The 20747-nt window shown below is 41.5% G+C and overlaps 2 protein-coding genes across 9 annotated transcripts in view; one reads left to right on the forward strand and one right to left on the reverse strand.

Moving 5' to 3' along the window:
• The window catches only part of NKIRAS1 (NFKB inhibitor interacting Ras like 1), a 45506-nt gene extending 45036 nt beyond the window's left edge, over positions 1–470 (reverse strand). For 6 of the 8 annotated variants that reach the window (XM_042957129.1, XM_042957127.1, XM_042957126.1 and 3 more), the window contains exon 1: positions 186–470. The gene's annotated coding sequence lies outside the window, so the exon portion shown is untranslated. The remainder of the gene's footprint in view (positions 1–185) is intronic. The other 2 variants (XM_015544423.2, XM_007097474.3) reach the window with 2 other exon arrangements.
• Positions 466–4817, forward strand: RPL15 (ribosomal protein L15). The gene is made up of 4 exons (XM_007097471.3): positions 466–573; positions 1248–1436; positions 1901–2037; positions 2844–4817. Exons 2-4 carry the CDS (start codon positions 1265–1267, stop codon positions 3147–3149), a joined length of 615 nt encoding a protein of 204 aa, XP_007097533.1. The 5' UTR covers positions 466–573; positions 1248–1264; the 3' UTR covers positions 3150–4817.
• The last annotated feature ends 15930 nt before the right edge of the window (positions 4818–20747 follow it).

A 20747-nucleotide genomic window follows, 5' to 3' on the forward strand; every position in this document is an offset into this window, starting at 1 on the left:
GGGGCAGCGTCGTGGGGGTCTGCCACAGAGCCTCGGGCAGCGCCGCGAGGGTCTGTCACACAGCCTCGGGGCTCAGGCTAGAGGGAAAAAGGGCACGGACAGCGCCGCACTGGGGAACTCGCCCCGGATCTCAAGTGGAAAGGCTACGGTGCGTGAGGCGGTCGCTCGGACCTCAAGGCACAGACCTGTACACCTCCGCAGACTCCAAAAGCAGCGGCGCTCGGACAGCGCGGCTCCACCACTGGCTTCGGCCACCAGAGCCCCGCCCCCAACTTGCCTCCTCCCGGCTGCAGCACGGTCACGGACGCTCGCCGGCAGAGGCCCAGCCACCCACTCTCGCCCTTTGAGCTGCCCCTGCCTCTCAAACTCAAACCCTGAGGCACAAGGGGCGGGACAATAGGGGAGGCTGCGCCCAATCCCGACCGAACTCCGCCCACTAGGCTCGCTGCCGGAACTACATGTCCCATAAGGCCACGGCTTTTCACCGGAAAGAGGCTCGCCGATGTGGGGGAGGAGCCCAAAAAGGACTGTGGGAGAAAGGCTCTTTCCTTTCCGTCTGGCGGCAGCCATCAGGTAGGCTGTGTTGGTGGTATTCGCTCTTTCATCCGCCGCTGATCTCCCTTCGACTCGGCCATCCAGACTCGGGGACCCTGCGTCCTCGGAGCTCCTCCTGTCTTCTGTGTGGCGCGAGTTTGATCAGGATGCGGGGCTGCGCGGGCGTGGAGAGGCGGCCCCCGGAATGGGCTGGGGCGATGATGTGATGGCGGCGCGAATTCGAGCGGGGCCTGGAGCGTGAAGGGAAAGGAAGCATGGGGCTGAGGGATGGGAGGCCGGGCCTAGAGGGTCTTAAAGCGAGGCCTGCGGGTTGGGTGGAGTAAGGGTTTTTTCCTCAAGAGTTAACCTTGGAGGCAGCGGCTGTAGCACTTTCCCTGTCGTGTCTGCGAGCTCGCTTTGCAGGCCAAGCCCTCGGGGACGCCGCCTGCCGCAGCCCTCAGCCCCCATCAATGCCCAAGTCTAATGCCATTCATGTGTCCAACAAAAATGTACCGATTACCTCTCTGCGCTGCTCCGTGCTGGGGTCGCAGAGGTGACAGCGCTGCTTGCCTTGAGCGCGGAAGTGGGGGTTGGGCTGGCTAGCCTTTGCATTTCTTGCATAGCCATTTTCAGCCTCCGTGGTTTCCTTCTGGCCGGTGGGGAACTAAGATGGACGCAATCTTGCCGTATTTTAAATGCATGATGTTTTTTAGTTCAAAGGTAAGCCAAGATGGGCGCTTACAAGTACATCCAGGAGCTATGGAGGAAGAAGCAGTCCGACGTAATGCGCTTTCTTCTCAGGGTGCGCTGCTGGCAGTATCGCCAGCTTTCTGCGCTCCACAGGGCCCCCCGCCCAACCCGGCCCGATAAAGCGCGCAGACTGGGTTACAAGGCCAAGCAAGGTGAGCGGACTCTGCGTGGATGCTTAAATAAAGTTTGTTCTTGGGGAAATTCTAGAAACCGGTAGTTAGAGGTATATGCCCCAGTGCCTTCCATCACTTAAGGCTTTGTTGGTAACTGCCTTCGGCTTAGCAAAAAGCCCGGAAGTTGCTGAGGGGTAAACCCTGGACAGAGTCGCGAGAGTGTCTTAGATTACAAATCTGTAAATCTGGACTGAAGCAAAACAACAGCATAAAGTGGGAATGAGAAGTTAATCTCCCTGTGCCATCAACGTAGAGTACTTTGAAAAACCCTGGAATGTGTTCATTTTTAGAATAAGTCTTAGATGGGTATTTGTTTTACTTTCATCGGATACATATGCGGCTTATGATCTGAAATATATTTGATGTTGCAGCATTTAGTGGCAAGTCATGGAGTCTTCCATTCTTACGTCTTTTACAAGGCCACTGTAAATTTGTTTTTACAGGTTATGTCATATATCGGATTCGTGTGCGACGTGGTGGCCGCAAACGCCCAGTTCCTAAGGGTGCTACCTATGGCAAGCCTGTCCATCACGGTGTCAACCAGCTGAAGTTTGCCCGAAGCCTCCAGTCTGTTGCAGAGGTAAGTGGATCTTTCAGTAGCAGTTGTATCGATCACCTGGAGATAGTGAAGGACTCTGATAACTTGAGCCCCGCTGTGTTTAAAACGCAGTTTGTGATTTTTACTTCAGTCTTGGTAAAGTGTTGCTGTCCCAAGAGTCTTTGTTACTAACCTGTCTTTGTGTATAACGGAAAGTGTTTTATGATTAGCGTGAACCTTGGAACCTGAGCTTTTGAAGGGCGGTAAACTTTTGTCTTAAAGAGCACATTTCCCAGATGTGTATAAGCTGTGCATTTATTGATATGGCTAATTTTCTATGTTCTGGTCATAAGTTGTCTTTCTCGGTTAGTAAATGAAGCTGTACTCTGTCCCAGAGGTTGACCTAACAAGGGCCTTGTTGCCCTCTGTAAGCTAAAAATGTTTTATTTTTGTTTTTAAAAGAAAAGGCAAAAACGACCTACACTCAAGAGACCATTGTGGCCTGCGAAGCCTAAAATAATAGGCTAAATATTAAGTTTCACATGAAAGGTTTGCTGATCCCTCAGTTGTGTTAGGAAAAGATAAGGTTCCTAAATTTTCTTGGCCATGTATCGGAGAGGGGGATAATAGACAACAGTTTCAAATCTTAAGAATGTTTACATGGGTTATTTTAGTAAGTCTTCCTTATACTTTGGGTCCTAGCCTCTGGGGAGATGCTTAGTAAAATACTTGACTGCTTAAGTGAGCGGCCTATGCCTTTGTCTAGTGTGTAAATTAAAGAAACTTCTTCCTAATTTCCTACTATGGGAAATGGAAGGCTGACCTTGGGTCTTTTTTTCCTATTCTAGGAGCGAGCTGGACGCCACTGTGGGGCTCTGAGAGTCTTGAATTCTTACTGGGTTGGCGAAGATTCCACATACAAATTCTTTGAGGTTATCCTTATCGATCCATTCCATAAAGCTATCAGAAGAAACCCCGACACCCAGTGGATCACCAAACCAGTCCACAAGCACAGGGAGATGCGAGGGCTGACATCTGCAGGCCGCAAGAGCCGTGGCCTCGGGAAGGGTCACAAGTTCCACCACACTATTGGTGGTTCTCGCCGTGCGGCTTGGAGAAGACGCAATACTCTCCAGCTCCACCGTTACCGTTAATACAAGTAATGTTTGTAAAATTCTTACCTAATAAACAATTTAGGACAGTCATGTCTGCTTAAAAGTGTTCTTTAATTTGTCTGTTAAAATTAGTTGTCTGCAGATTGTTCCATGAATGCATTGTCAAATTATGAAAGTTAAAGTGCAATAATGTTTGAAGACTATAAGTGATGGTGTATCTTGTTTCTAATAAGATAAACACTTGTGTCTTTTGCTTTATCTTATTAGGGAGTTTATATGTCAGTGTTTAAATGCTGTTTGGTATAATAGGTGTAAAATAAATTCTGTAAAAGTGGAATGCAGAAGCTAGCCATGTAGATTTGTTGGTGCATGTAATGAAACCTACAGCTTCATTGGGGTGATGTTATGCTCTGCTGGTTTACTCTCAAATGTTTGTTCTTAGGGGGTGGTAAGAACAAGCTTTTTAAATTGGATTTTGCTTGGAAACGTGAAGAATATCCTAATCTTTTATCGTGATGATATGCAGAAAAATGTTAACTGGGAACCACATTTTTAGGTTGAGTCCAATATCCGATTCACATAACTGCTGCTTCTGAAAGAATAGTTAAAAATGCCACCATTTTTAGGTGAATTGAATAAACCTGTTGCAAGAGGATTCTCTTAGAAATGAAAATAAATCCTGTTTAACCAAAGCAAAATTGCCTTGGTCTACACAGTACCATTGAGTGAGTATCACATAAAAGGTGGAGGTCCTGGTTCTATTCCATGACTCCATGGGATCTGTAGAATACTGAATTTCCTACAAAGCAGTCAGTAATGGTATTTACGCTGATTTACATTAAAACTGATGGAAATTGAGCATTGGGTAAATGAGAAGACTTTACCTTGAGATTTGTAAGCTAGTAACCCATCTAATGCTAGGATTGGGAAACTGGTGGCCATCATAACCTTTTTAAGTGTGAGGGTAAAAAAGTTGGCTTAGATCAGTTTTAAATGCTTTATCATTTAAATGGTGTTAATTGGTGTTCGTGACCATTTTGAACCCATTAGCAAAGTATGTTCTCTTGGGTTAACCCACCTTACCCACTCCCACAGGCTACTGAGAAAAGTCCTGTAGTTGGTGTCAGTACAAGTTTATAGTTTACAATCTCATCCTTAATGTGTTGTCCACAGTCACTTCTCATCTTTGCTCTAACCCCTCAAAATCCTTGTCATTCCATAAACTCGCCAAGCCATCATTTATGCCCAGCTTGATGTTAAGCATACCACATTCTTGTCTTCCAGTAGATGAAGTTTGTTTCCCAGGGTGAGCTTGAGTGTGTAGCAAATAAAGAGGAATTGCCCCAGTTCTAAGTTTGCTGATTTAATCTAGTATGATTTCAAAATCTAATCGCTGGTTGTCTTCGAACCAGTTTTTATTTTTTTTCAAGGGTTTAAGGCTGAGGTGATTTCCAGAAAACCAGCTTAAAACCCCTTGAGATCTGAATTTTGTTCACTCAGAAAGAGATCCTAAACCATACCTAACTTTATGTGTGGAGGTGGTTCGACTAAAGGAATAAATGTTTATTAAACTAACAAATGGACCGGTTATCTTTTGTCACCTAATAATACACTTAAAAGGAAACCAAGTACCGTAACCTACCAAAAATTGTAATGGCAGAAACCGTCAATTTGAGAGGAAATAAAATGTATAGTATTTAGTCTTGAGAATTTTTTTCTCTTGGTTCTTTGGTCCTTGCATGAATTAGAAGAACATTTTTAAAAATGTTTTTTAAACTCTGGATGCTAATTTGGGAAGGAGAGGGAGGGTTCAAGCTAAATATTGGTGTGACAATCTCTAAAACGGGCTGGCTTCTATTTTGCTATGCTACAGTTTTCTTTCCATACTGTACCTAGGGGGATCTTGTTAAGTGTCATTCCAGTGCTGGGAGCTGAAGTCCTTATAGAAAGTTTCCATGATCTTCCTACTCTTCGCACCACTGGACTGCTGTGCAACTGCTGTCTTCCTTTGGTATTGCAGCTTCCGTGTTCTTTAGAGAAGCCAAGCACTCTCCTAAAGCCTTTATGATGAGAAAACTCCCCCGGTACTAAATGTCACCTTAGAGGCTTTCCCTGACCAACAAGCTGTTCCTGTTGGCTTTAATATTTCTAGATCAGTGTGATTAAAACATACCCAAATCAATTATAATTTCCTTTAGAAATAGAGCAATTGGTTTCTCAACCCTGCAAGTGCAGGCACTAATAACTCCCTTTTGCTAATGGACACACCGAGACTGAAAGCTGAAGCAACTTGTCAAGGTCACACAGTGGCAGTCTGAATTCATACCCTCCCAATAAACTTAAAATTTTGAATAGGTAATATATTGACATGACTAAAAATTCAAAGCGTTACAATAGGGTCTGCAGTAAAAATTTCCCCCCTCAGTTCCCCTTCTGGAGGCAATGTGATCAGTTTTGTTGGTTGGTTTGTTTTATCAGGAGATTCTTTCATATGTGTGCAAGCAATACATATTTTTTTTATCCAAATATTAAAATGTTCTACATATTGGGGATTTTTTTTCATTTAGTTGTGTATCACAGAGCCTATTCTATATCACTTCATGAAGAGCTTCCTTATACTTTTTTGTGACTGCATGGTATTCCATTGTATGGATACATCATAATTTGATGTAGCCCCTTCTGATGAACATTCAAGATTTCCAATCCACCCCTTTTACAAAAAATGTTTGCATATATCTTAGTTCATCTATAGGATAAATTCCTATAAGTGGAATTGGCAGAGATTCTGCTCTGATAGGCAAAATAGTATTGTTATCTAGCTTCATTTTTGAACTTCTGAGTGTGGCAGAGGCAACACCATAGCCTTTTTTATTTTCCCCTGGACACACACCTAGGTTGTGTTTTCCTGATCCTTTATACATTTAGGTAGGAGCCTAACAGCTTATTCTTGCCAGCATAATGGGAACACAAGTGACATATTACTTCCTCCAAGGCAGTCAAGGGTTGCTATGCCAGAGGAGACCAGTGATCCAAAGAGCATAGCTACAAGATGGAAGAAAGCTATTCAACCCTTATCAGACTAGGCAAGTGAGAAAACTTTGTTTTAAGCTGTTAGTTGTGTTCTTTTTTTTTTTTTTTTAAGTTTTTTATTTATTACTTATTTTTGAGAAAGGGTGTGAGCAGGGGAGGAGCTGAGAGAGAGGGAGAATCTCAAGCAGGCTCCATGCTGTCAGCGTAGAGCCCAACGTCAGGTTCAAATTCACTAAATTAAGAGCATGACATGAGCCAAAATCAAGAATCAGATGCGCTCAACTGACTGAGCCACCCAGGCACCCCTTAGTTGTATTCATTCGTATGGCAGCCTAGCTTGACCTTAACTAATTTAGTAAGTAAAGTCAAACTATTATTTGTATGTCTAAGAGTCTCATGTTTGCTTTACAGTGACCTTTCATTATAATCCTTTGTCCATTTTTCTATCAGAATCCATACACTCTAAGTACCATGCTGTATTAAATGGAGGGTGGCTACTACCTCATTTTTACTAACCATAACTTCTCTGCTCTTAAGATTCTTATACCTGGACCACTTTCTTACACTGTACACAAAAGCAAACTCAAAATGGATTAAAGACCTATATGTGAGACCTGAAACCATGAAAATTGTAGAAGAGGGCACAGGCAGTGATTTCTCTGACATTGGCCATAGCAATATTTACTCAGGCAAGGGAGACAAAGGCAAAAATAAACTACTGGGGGGCGCCTGGGTGGCTCAGTCGGTTGAGCGGCCGACTTCGGCTCAGGTCATGATCTCGCGGTCCGTGAGTTCGAGTCCCGTGTCGGGCTCTGTTCTGGCAGCTCAGAAGCCTGGAGCCTGTTTCGGATTCTGTGTCTCCCTCTCTCTGTCCCTCCCCCATTCATGCTCTGTCTCTCTCTGTCTCAAAAATACATAAACGTTAAAAAAAAATTAAAAAAAATAAAATAAAATAAATAAACTACTGGTACTATAGCAAAAGAAAAACAAAAAACAAAAACTGCGCAGCAAAAGAAACAATCAGCAAAACTAAAAGACAACCTGTGGAATGGAAGAAGTTATTTCCAAGTGATATATTGAATAAGGAGTTAGTATCTAAAATATATAAAGAACTTATACAACTCAACATCAAAAAACAAAATAATCCAATTAAAAATGGGCAGAAGACATGAACAAACATTTCTCCAAAGGACACAGACATATGGCCAAAAGACACATGAAAAGATGCTCAGCATCACTCATTATCAAGTAAATGCTAATCGAAACCACAATGAGATACCTCCTCCTATCTATCAGAATGGCTAAAATAAAAAACAGAAAACAAGAAGTATTGAGGAGGATGTGGAAAAAAGGGAACCCTCATGCACTGCCGGTGGGAATGCAAACTGATGCAGCAAACTGGTGGAAAATAGTATAGAGGTCCTCAAACACTTAAAAATGCAATTACCATATGATCCAGAAATTCCACTCCTGAGTATTTACCTAAAGAAAAACGAAAATGCTAATTTTCGTATATGCACTGCTATGTTTATTGCAGCATTCTTTACAATAGCCAAGTTAGGGAAGCAACCCAAGTGTCCATTGATGGATAAAGAAGGGGTGGTATATAAATAAACACAATAGAATATTATTAGGCCATAAAAAAGAATGAAATCTTTCCATTTGCAACCACACGGATAGAGCTAGAGGGTATAATGCTAAGTGAAATAAGTCAGTCAGAGAAAGACAAATACCGTGTGATTTTACTCATATGTAGAATTTAAGACATAAAACAAATGAAATAAGAAAAAAGAGAGAGAGAGAGGCAAACCAAGAAACAGACTCTTAACTATAGAGAACAAATTTGTGGTTACCAGAGGGAATGGGTGAAATAGATGAAGGGAATTAAGAGTACACTTCTCATGATGAGTACTGAGTAATGTATAGAATTGTTGAATCACTATGTTGTACATCTGAAACTAATATAGCACTGCATGTTAACTATACTGGAATTAACATTAAAAAACAAAAACAAAAGCCATTGACTGTTTTATTTATTTTTTTCTTAAAAATTTTTTTTTAATGTTTATTTATTTTTGAGAGAGAGAGACAGAGTGCAAGCAGGAGAGGGACAGAGAGAGAGAGAGGGAGACACAGAATCCAAAGTAGGCTCTAGGCTCCGAAGTGTCAGCACAGAGCCAGACGCAAGGCTTGAACTCAAGAGCCTTGAGATCATGACCTGAGCTGAAGTAGGATGCTTAACCGACTGAGCCCCCCAGGCACCCCGCCACCGACTTTTTTAATAAAATAAAAGTTTAATCTCAAGGGCTTGTAGATTTGGAACAATTTCTTCTTTTTTTTGTTTTTAATATGTATTTATTTTAGAGAGAGAGAGAGCATGTGAGGGGGCGGGGGGGGGGGGCAGCGAGAGAGAGGGACAGAGGATCTGAAGCAGGCCCTGTGCTGGCAGCAGCGAGCCTGACATGGGGCTTGAACTCATAAACCTTGAGATCATGACCTGAGCTGAAGTCAGACACTTAACCAACCGAGCAACCTAGGTGCCCCAGATTTGGAACAATTTCCAAGTGGGATTGGGTGAGCTAGACTATTCAAAATTCCCTTGACCTTCTCGTAGTGGTCACCACTGCCACCACCATGACCTCCCCTTAATACTCTGTAGTGTAGCTGGGACCAGGGGAAACTATTTAAAGAGGATTTTAGAAGAATTGAGAAGGTAACAGGAAGGAAAAAACTAGGCTCACATCCAACTAGATAATCTGGTTTTGGGGGTGCCTGGTTGGCTCAGGTGGAAAAGCATGCGACTCTTGATCTCAAGGTTGTGAGTCTGAGCCTCACAGTGGATGTAGAGATTACTAAAAAGAAGTAAATAAATAAACAAAAAAATTACGTAATGTTTTAAAAAAATAGGTAAGCTAGTTTTTACTGTTTGGGACTCACTCTGATGCCTCAGGCAAGCTTCTTAGTCTCTCTTGTGCTTGTATCTCCTGTTATAAACATGAGAGAGGATGCTGTGCGTTAGTGGAGTAATAGTTGAAGACAAGGATGCTGGAGTACGATTGCTGGAGTTCAAACTCCTGTACTCCCATCGTCCTGGGAGAAATCATTTGGAGCAAGACAGTGGCTTCAAGTTCATATGTAAAATGGATAAAACAATAAATCCAGACTTTTGTCAGTATTTTTCCTATTCTACCTGGGGGAAGGAGTACTCTAAGAGTCTTGATGTCTAGTTCAGACTTTTTAGAGAGAAATATTTCTGTAGTGGAACACAGGGATCTACCAGCTCATGATGGTTTGAGTGACATTTCTCTTAAGAGCCAACTTCCTGCTCTCTAATTCTCCATTTCCCCAAGCAACCACTTAATCAATAATTTGGTGTTCCAACTGGGCCAGGAATAGCTCTTTCTCTGCAGACCCTAGGTCCGGATTGTCAGTTTATATATCACTCCTATAAATGGTCTTAATTGAATACTATTAGTGTTCATTTAACCCTTAGGTCCCTAATAATTCCTTAGTGAACTAATAATATTAAGTTTCTGAATATATAAACTATATTTAATTCCAATGTAGGTCATATTTGATTTGTATATAAAAATAAATCCTGTTGCTTCCTGACATGATGCAGGAAAAAAAAATTTTTTTTTAATTTTAGAGAGAGAGAGTGAGCGGGGGAGAGAGGCAGAGGGAGAGAGAGAGAGGGAGAGAGAGAATCCCAAGCGTGGAGCCCAATGTAGGGCTCAATCCCATGATCCCAGGATCATGACCTGATCAGAAATCAAGAGTGAGACACTCAACCTAATGAACCATCCAGGTGCCCCTAGAAAAAAAATTTTTTTAATTAAAAAAAATTAGTGTTTATTTATTTTTGAGAGAGAGAGGGAGAGAGAGAGAGAGAGAGCGCGAGCACTAGAGCACTAGTGGGGGAGGGGCAGAGATAGAGGGAGACACAGAATCCAAAGCAGACTCCAGGCTGTGAACTGTCAGCACAGAGCCCGACGTGGGGCTCAAACTCACTAACCATGAGATCATTACCTGAGTCAAAGTCAGATGTTTAAACACCTGAGCCATCCAGGTGTTCCTAGAAAAAAATTTTATACTATTTTTTTTTTTTCCTAGAGATGTTTTAATTTGAGATAATGATACATATAGAAACCGACTCCAAATCAGGGATTCCTGTGCTGGTGGTTTATTGCAGAAGTCCTTTTAGGAGAATACTGGCGAGTATTCAGAGTTTGTTCCAACTCCCGGCAAAGAAACGGGGCTTTCACATTCCTTGTATTAGTTGGGCTTCAGGTCACCGGAGGAGAGTGTGAACTCCCAGGCACTGGAATGTAAACTAGCAGGCAAGTGGCACCTGTAGTTCAAGGACACAGGTGCAGGCCCTTAGACACAAAAGCACTCAGCCGAGGAGGGCGGGCGACATAGAAGAAGTGAAAACATCTGAAGTGTTCTGGCTGAGCACTGACAACGTCTGTCTTACAAAATTACAGCGATTTCATGATCTTCTCTCTAGTTTTTTTTTTTTTTCTCTTGAACGCATTTTCATTATCAATAATTTCTTCAGCCAACATTTCAAGTATAACAAAATCAAGGAACAATTCTGCATGAGTAACTTAGCCCTCAATGTTTTGGAACTGTTCTTAAAACGTAACCAGTTTTAGATAAATATTTAAATGTGGTGTTCCAAAATACATTTGTGCTTTCAGGGGAGGCATAATTATTTAATTATATGTAGTATCTTCTATCTACAATGATTTTCTTTATATATATATATATATATATGTATATATATATAAACGTTTATTCATTTTTTGAGAGATGGAGAGAGACAGAGTGAGCGGGGGGAGGGGCAGAGAAAGGGAGACCCAGAATCCAAAGCAGGCTCCAGGCTCTGAGCTGTCAGCACAGAGCCTGAAGCGGGGCTCAAACTCACAAACCTGTGAGAACATGACCTGAGCTGAAATTGGCCACTTAAGTGACTGAGCCACCCAGGCGCCCCTGATATTCTTTTTTTTTTTTTAAGTTTTATTTATTTAAGTAATCTCTACACCCAGCGTGGGGCTCAAACTCATGACCCTGAGATCAAGTGTTTCATGCTCTTCCAAATGAGCCTGCCAGGTGCCCCCAATGATTTTCTAATAACTAAATATTGTAATTTCTAGGCCAAGTATGTTTCAAAATTTTCACATATCTTAAAAAATAAATGAGATTTACAGCATTACATTTTTCTACCTGCTGTTGTGTATTATACTATAATATTAACACCTAGTTGGTATTTTTAATAAATTCTATGGCAATAAGTGAAAAAAAAAATAAATGAGAGCGTTCTTAACAAGCTTACCCTAAATCACTTTTAATTTTAATTAGTAAACATGTGTTTGACTTATTGGCTATTCAGGTGTTCAGAGTATTGCAAGGAATAGCAACTTTAACTTTTTCACATCATTTAAAGGCATGTTTAAAATGTACATTAAAATTAACTCTAAAAATCACCTTCTAGACTATACAAATCATTTCTATTTTTTTAAGTGTTTTTTAAATTTTTTTTAATGTTTATTTATTTAGACAGAGAGACACACAGCATGAGCAGGGAAGGGGCAGGGAGAGAGGGAGACACAGAATGTGAAGCAGGCTCCAGGCTCTGAACTGTCAGCACAGGGCCCAATGCGAGGCTCAAACTCACAAGCCATGAGATCATGACATGAGCCGAAGTCGGACGCTTAACCGACTGAGCCACCCAGGCACCCCTCTATTTTTTTTAAGTTTATTTATTTTGAGAGAGTGCAAATGAGGAAGGGGCAGAGAGAATCTCAAGCAGCCTCTGCAACCTGGTGTGGGGTTTGAACTCACAAACTGTGAGATCATGACCTGAACTGAAGTCAGTTGCTTAATTGACTGAGCTATCCAGGTGCCCCAAATTATTTCTATTTTTAAGCATGCTTAGAATGTGTGGGTCTCTCTCTCTCTTTTTTTTTTAATGTTTATTTATTTATTTTGAGAGAGAGAGAGAGCACGAGCAGGGGAGGGGCAGAGAGAAAGGGAGAGAGAATCCCAAGCAGGGAGGGCAGAACTCGACGTGGGGCTCGAGCCCACAGACTGTGAGATCATGACCAAACTGAAATCAAGAGTCAGACGCTTAATCAGCTGAGCCACCCAGGCCCCCCCACCGTGGGACTCTTTTTCTTTAAAGTAATCACAGGGTGATTTGGTGGCTCAATCAGTTAAGCCTCTGACTCCTGATTTTGGCTCATGTCATGATCTCACGGTTTGTGAGTCTGAGCCCCCCATTGGGCTCTGCACTGACAGTGTGGAGACTGCTTGGGATTTTCTCTCTCCCTCACTCTCTGCCTCTCCCCCAGCTCTCAGTCTCTCTCTCTCTGTCAAAATAAATAAATACACTTAAAAAAAATAATCTCTTCACCCGACGTGGGGCTCAAACTTACAACCCCAAGATCAAGGGTTATATGCTCTACTTACTGAGCCAGCCAGGTGCCCTGTACTTTCAAACTTCTTTAAACATAATGCTAACAAGCAAAAAGTCTCTCTTTTTTTTTTTTTGTAATTACAGAAAATTGGAAAACACAAAACATTAAAAAAAATTTTTTTTTTAATGTTTAGTTTTGAGAGAGACAGAGACAGAATGAGAGTGGGTTAGGGGCAGAGAGAGAGGGAGACACAGAATCCGAAACAGGCTCCAGGCTCCGAGCTGTCAGCACAGAGCCTGACGCGGGGTTTGAACTCACAAGCTATGAGATCATGACCTGAGCGGAAGTCAGAAGCTCAACCCACTGAGCCACCCAGGCACCCCGAAAACATTTTTTTTTTGTAATTACAGAAAATCTGAAAACACAAAACATTTAAAAAATTACCTGAATTCCACCACTTAGAACCATGTTATCATTTTGTTTTCTTATTTTTGAGTTTTGTTTTGTTTTGTTTCATTAAAAAACTCATAGAGGGGGGCGCCTGGGTGGCTCAGTCGGTTAAGCGTCCGACTTCAACTCAGGTCACGATCTCGAGGTCCTTAAGTTCGAGCCGCACATCGGGCTCTGGGCTGACAGCTCAGAGCCTAGAGCCTGTTTCGGATTCTGTGTGTCTCTCTCTCTCTCTGCCCCTCCCCTGCTCATGCTCTGTCTCTCTCTGTCTCAAAAATAAATAAATGTAAAAAAAAAAAAAAAAAGTCATAGAGGGGCGCCTGACTGGCTCAGTCCATTGAGTATCTGATGTCAGCTCAGGGCATGATCTCACGGTTCATGAGTTTGAGCGCCGCCTCGGGCTCGCTGTTGTCAGTTTGGAGCCCACTCTGGATCCTCTGTCCCCTTTGCTCCTCCACTGCTCATGCTCTCTCAGAAATAAATAAAAAAAATTTTTAAAAAGTGCCTGCATTCAGATTCATGAATTTAGGGTGTAGTTATAAACAGGCCACTGCTCTTTGAGTTATAGAGTCATTTAAAAAAATTAAAACGTCATAGAAATTCCACCTTGAATAATGGTGGGATCTATAATTGGTGGACAGGGCAATCTGGACAAACTCTCCCTCCGAGGACAGCTAGAAAAGTATTTTATATATAATTATATATACATATACATGTAAAGTGAATAAGCATATAAAGTATATATATAGACATACATATAAGAATATAAAGTATATGCATTATATATATATATACACACACACACACACATATATTCACACATATATACACAGATGTATATATGGGTATTGGAGCTAACAAGCAGCGAAAACTTATAGAACCTAGATCTAGGAGAACATGGGGAGTCTGGGGAAGGTGTGGCATTCAAGGGTGCTTCTGGAAGGGGTAACTGAGATGCAGAGAAGCTGAGCAGCACTCTGACAGCCTTGGTGGGCTACAGGGATAAAAATGTAGGGATCTAGGTCCACCAAGCAGTATAGGAGGAGGGTTCTGATAAACCTTCTACACTTGGGGTTGGGATTCCCTAAAATCTATTCTCCACAAAGCAGCAAGTGTAACATTTCTGAAACTTGTCAGATCATGCTACTCTTTTGTTCAAAACTCCCCAATGACTTTCAATCTCAGAGTAAAAGATAAAAAAAAAACAAAAACAAAAGGCCTACAACACTCCTACACTAGGGCTTTCCACCCTATTTTGAGGTTGAAAGGACTCAATACCCTCTTGTTTAAAATTTAAATTCCAGTTAGCTAACACACAGTGTAATATTAGTTTCAGATGCACAATTTAGTGATTCTACACTTCCATACAACACCCAGTGCTCCTCACAAGTGCTTCCTTGCTCCCCATCACCTGTATAACCCATCCCCCCACCCTTCCTTCCCTCTGGTAAACATCACATTATTCTCTATAGTTAAGAGTCTATTTCCTCGTTTGCCTCTTTCTGTCTTCCTTCCTTCCTTTATTTCTTTACCTTTGCTCATTTGTTCCTTTCTTTTTTCTTTTTCAATGTTTATTTTTGAGAGAGAGAGAGATAGAGCAGGAGGGCGGCAGAGAGAGAGGGAGACACAGAAAATGAAGCCCGTTGCAGGCTCCAGGCTCTGAGCCGTCAGCACAGAGCCCAACGTGAGGCTCAAACTCATGAACTGTGAGATCAAGACCTAAGTGGAGAGCATGACCTACTGAGCCACTGAGGCACCCCTGCTCGTTTGTTTCTTGAATTCCACATATGAATGAAATCATATGGTATTTGTCTTTCTCTGACTATTTATTTCACTTACAAAATACTCTCTAGCTCCATCCATGTCCTTGCAAACGGCAAGATTGCATTCTTTTTTATGTCTGAGTAATATATTCATATTATTCATTTTCTTTGTTCATCAGTCGATGGACGGTTGGGCTGTTTCCATAATTTGGCTACTGTAAATAATGCTGCTATAAACATTGGGGTACATGTATCCCTTTGATTTAGGATTGTATTCTTTGGGTAAATATCTAGTAGTGCAATTGTTGGATCGTAGGGTAATTCTATTTTTAATTTTTTGGGGAACCTCTATACTGTTTTCCATAGTGGCTGCACCAGTTTGCATTCCCGCCAGCAGTGCAAGAGGGTTCCCTTTTTCCACATCTTCACCAACACCTGTTGTTTTTTGTGTTGTTGATTTTAGCCATTCTGACAGGTGTGAGGTAATATCTCCTTGTACTTTTGATTTGCATTTCCCTGATGCATCTTTTCATGTATCTATTGGCCATCTGTATGTCTTCTGAATAGAAATGTCTATTCATGCGGCGCCTGGGTGGCTCAGTTGGTTAAGCGGCCAACTTCAGCTCAGGTCATGATCTCGCGGTCCGTGAGTTCAAGCCCCGCGTTGGGCTCTGTGTTGACAGCTCAGAGCCTGGAGCCTGTTTCAGATTCTGTGTCTCCCTCTCTCTGACCCTCCCCCGTTCTTGCTCTGTCTCTCTCTGTCTCAAAAATAAATAAACGTTAAAGAAAAAAATTAAAAAAAAAAAAAAGAAATGTCTATTCATGTCTTCTGCCCATTTTTTAATTGGATTATTTGGGTCAACACGCTGTTTTTATAATAGGAATTTATTTATTATTTTTGCAGTTTATTTATTTATTTGGAGAGAGACAGAGAGAGAGAGCAAATGGGGGAGGAACGGAGGGAGGGGGGTGACAGAGGATCTGAAGCAGGCTCTGTGCTGACAGCAGACAGCCTGATGCGGGGCTCGAACTCACAAACCGTGAGATCATGATCTGAACTGAAGGCAAATGCTTAACTGACTGAGCCCCTCAAGGACCCCTATAATGAGAATTTATAATGTCCTCTTTACTACCATAATATGAAGTATATGTATAAAAAATCTATAAGTACAGTTTCAGAAAAATCAATACAGTGCCCAAACTACAATTAATATAAATGAAAAATAAAAGTAATCTATAGTAAAACAGCATGTATTTCAATATGTATATTTCTGCATATAACTAGATCAGAGGATATAATGAGGTCGTAAGATGGTGTTTATACTTGTATGCAGAACGACTGTGAACACAGCATGATACAGGTCTATGCTGCCAGCATCTCAAATACCACAAACAGTGTTGCCGTCAATGATCTGATATCCAAACGGTTCAAAGAATCTTGGTAAAGTTTCAAACGACACAAGCGACAACCTTCCCTTCATTCACAAGGTAGTTACACTCCTAGAAAATATGGTATATATATTAAAGCTGTGCAAAAAGTAGTTGGTGTTTTTATGTGAAATGAAATTCTAGGCTCATACAATAAATTTTTCTTCCTCCTCTGTTATGGTGGGAAGATGTTTGAAAGCTGTGTTAAATCCAGGACAGTTCCTCCTTGAGTGGGACTGTCCCACACATTTGTAGAATTCCTGGCAGTCCTAGTCCCCACCCCTGAAGTGCAGGTAGCATCCCTGCCATTATTGTGACAATCAAAAACACCCCACCAATTTTCAAAATGCCCCCTGAGACAGAAAAGCCCACTCACTGCCTTTGAGTATCACTCTTACCCAGGACCTGGGGCGTAATTACCTCCCTGATATCATTTCTCACTGGTTTTCCTTGTTGCTGCCTCTGCATTTACATTGGCCTCCTTGCTGTCCTCAAATATAATTATGCGTGCTCCAGCTTTAGAATTACTGCCTGCACCTTGCAGTGGCTGTTCTCTCTACCTGGAATGCTCTTCTTCCAAAGACATGACTCATTCCCTCACCTTCTTCAGGTCTTTGCTCAAACTTCACCTTCTCAGGGGGAACTTCCTGGACCCTCTATTTAAAATGTAAAATTCCCTCATTCTTGCCCTTGGCATTCTCTCTTCTCCCGTTCTCCATTTATTTTATCCCCATAGAAGCGCCATCTGACATTCTCCATGTTTTACTTATTTATTTATTGTTTATCTTGGTCACCTTCCACCTCCAGAAATCTTTTTTTTTTCTCATTTTTATTTGAGAGAGAGAGAGATTGAGAGTGAGCAGAGGAGAGGAAAGGAGAGAGAGAATCTTAAGCAGGTTCCATGCTCAGCACTGAGCCCGACCTGGGGTCGGTCCCATGACCCTGGGATCATGACCTGAGCCAAAATCAAGAATCAGATGCTCAACTGAGCCACCCAGGTGCCCCACCCCCAGAAATCTTAAGTCAGTCAGGTTTCTGTCTGTTTTGTCTACTGCAACTTTCAATAAATAGCAATGAAAGGGAGGGAAAAGTAAGGGGAAAAGGAAAACAAAGGTAAAGGAAGGAGAGGGAGGGAGTGAGGGAGGGAAATAGGGAACCAGAGTGGGATTCCAAAAGTTGCAAAGGGGTATAAGACTCAGATCTGTCTTCTTGCCCTCTACTAACCAGTGAGTTCAGAAATGCATTGGCTGTTGCTCTCTTGCCCCAAAGACTGTCTCAATTTTCCTTCTTCAGAGCTGGACAGACACAGAGTTTTCTATCTGGTCTTTATCTGGTGCTATGATACTAGTTATTACTCAGTGCAGCCTACCCGTGTTTTTTAAAGTTTTTGTAAATTGAGAGGTTAATTTTGAGGTGAGAGTTGGTGAGAACCTCTATAAGCCATATTATTCTGAAGCCAGTAGAGTATACAGATGGTTGGAAACGAACATGGCTTGGAGCCTGTGATCTCTTTATAATGTGGTACATTTATGAAACCCAAAAACTCACAACTAAATGGAAACATCAAAAGTGATTATGGATACAGAAGACTTTTTGAGGGATTTTTCAGTCACAGGAAGTAGGCTTTAATAACAGCTATTGTGAGCATGCCTATAAAATAGGGCTAAATAAACAGATGTTCAATAAACAAAGATAACACACCATGAAATTCTAGTCATTTGTATAAATGGCTGTACCAACTGATATCTGGAGGTCTCTGTCTTCACCAGTGATTTCATGAGCTGACGTATACACCTTTAACAGAACAATCCCACATAAGGACTATATATTATTACCTACCACAAAATAACTTCCATCATTTAGAAGAAAACAGGGAAGATTGCAGGTGCCTCTCCTTGGAAACAGAAGGAACTGGTAGTATGTTCCACTTTTGTTGTTCTGAAACAGGTTTTGTTTCATTTTTTTTTCCCTATGCTACAAGTCCGTAATACAAACATTAATGGGATCATTCCATATGTATTTGTAGTAGGCAGAATAATGGCCCCTCCAAAGATGGCCATGTCCTTATACCTGAATTCTGTGGATGTGGTAAGTTACAAACCAAAGGGGAAATAAGGTTGCAGGTGGATTTAAGCAGCCGACCTCGAGATGGGGAGATTATCTGGCGGGCCCAGTGTAATCACCAGGGTTCTTTAAATATGAGAGGGAGGCAGGAGAACATGAGTATCAGAGAGATGGCCACATGAGGAGGATTCACGTTGACATTATTGGCTTTGAAAATAGAAGGGGAGGACAATCCAAAGAATGTGGGCAGCCTCTTAATGCTTTCAGCAAAGGCAAGAAAGCTGATTCTCCCCAAGAGCCTCCAGAGAGGAACACAGCCCTGTGAACACCTTACTTTTAGTCTAGTGAGACCTGTAGAACTATTAGATAATAAGTGTGTCTTGTGTTAAAGCACTACATTTGTGGTAATTTATTACAGCAGCCATAAGAAACTAATACAGTATTCTGCTGTCTGCATTTGTCATTTAACCTCACACACAGAAGTTACTCTCTTCTACCCCACAACTCCAGAGTTATAGTTCTTCTTCCTATTTTCAGTTTTAAATCACTCTATGCTAGTGGTTCTCAATGGGGGCAATTTTGCAACCCCGTCCCCGGGGACATTTGGTAATGTCTGGAGACAGTTTTGGTTGTCACAACGGGGGGCTGGGAGGTTTGGTACAGGCATCCAGTGGCTAGAAGCCAGGGCTGCTGCTAAACATGTCCTGTAATGCACAGGACAGCCCTCCCAACAGACGATTATCCAGCCCCAAATGTCAATTGCACCACTCTTGGGAAAGCCCTGCTCTGCACACATATCAACTTATACAATATATGGGGTTGAGGGACAATTGCCTATATTCAATCAGTTCTTATATCCCCCTTCCCACTTTTCCTCCTTTCTCCTTTACTCTTTTCCCAGGCACCCCAGCCCTCACTTTTCTTGGTCTTGCTTTCTTTCCACCATGAATTCTCAAAAGGATGCCCCCTGAAATGTGAAAATTGTTTTTTAAGGGGCAAAAATACAGATATTACAATAGTTTGTGGCCCTTAAAAACTCAACCCCACCTGAACGAATCTAATGAACAAATGTTTTTGCAAGCTCATAAAATAATTTTTAAGTTTGCATCCTTGTGAATTTTTAAAAATGTACTTTATAATGATGTACAAAATTATGGTTCAGCTGCTACCACCTGCTTTAGGATGTTTTGCTCTGTTTGCTTCATTTTTCCTAGAACAGATCATTAATTTGAAGAAGGAAAATCTAGTTGTGTGCCACAGTCATGAATATACAACCACAAGTAATAGAAATTCTAAAATAGAATATGTTCGGGGCTCCTGGGTGGCTCAGTCGGTTAAGTGTCCGACTTAGGCTCAGGTCATGATCTCACAGGTTCATGAGTTCAAGCCTCGCATGGGGCTTGGGGTTGGTAGCACAGAGCCTGCTTGGGATTCTCTCTCTCTCTCTCTCTCTCTCTCTCTCTCTCTCTCTCCGTCTGTCTCTCAAAAAGAAAAAAAAAAGGAATGTTTAGTTTCACACTAATGTAATGCTTTTTAGGTTTTGTTAAGCAATACTTCCAAGTGGTTAATAAGGTGTATACTAGAAGCCTAACATTTGTATGAGAGTGCCATTTTTTGTCTTTTGAAATTTACGTATTTATATTATGAATATTAACAATGTTTATGAGAGATTTCTAAATCTAGCTCATCCAAGAATGGCAAAGTAAAGACCTGACTTTGATATTAATCCAAAGAAATGGGGAGGGTTTGTGTATGTGTTTATCATTGGCTCCTTCCTTCCTTCCTTCCACCATTTATGCGCAGAAATTTTTTTTCCACAAAGAAAAACTAAACATCTTCTCACCTTTCCTCACCCCCAAACAAAGCACTCCAATAAACCCAAACCAAGCACCAAATGTAATTGTATCCTTATGTTTTGTCCTGGGTGTAAAGTAAGAAAGAAACATCCATCCTAGGCAGCTGTGGGTCATGCTGTCATAATGACATGTCTTTTAGGATATTGGTTCTTTGAATGATTAAACGATTATTCGGTTATTTGAATGATGTCATTCTGTTGCAGTTCCTCTGGCTATTTTGCTTTCATACTGCAAATGTGTTAAAAATTTAAGTCCCAGCTTGAACTTTTATTTATGCTGAGATCAGCCCTGTGGATTGCCTCATTATACAGTGCCTCCAGGGTGGCTCTTCTGGGCGGGCAGCCAGCACTCTCGGGTCAGCAGGAACTATTTCAGCTCAATTTATAAAGCAAAAGAAAGGGATCTTGTTGACCTATAAGGATCAACTCCATGAGAATTAATGCTAACCACAATGGGGATTATTCACAGCTTGCCCATCTTCCTGAGAAAATAAAACATTATTCAGAGATTTTTTTTCTCTCCTTTAAATGAAAGCATCCATTCTTTCTCTCTAGTTTGGAAAAAAAAAATCCAGAGAAAAGCGGAAGACTTATTATCTAATAGGTTTTTTAGAATCTATAAAAG

This window comes from Panthera tigris, chromosome C2, assembly GCF_018350195.1.
Source record: "Panthera tigris isolate Pti1 chromosome C2, P.tigris_Pti1_mat1.1, whole genome shotgun sequence".
Lineage (NCBI taxonomy): Eukaryota > Metazoa > Chordata > Mammalia > Carnivora > Felidae > Panthera > Panthera tigris.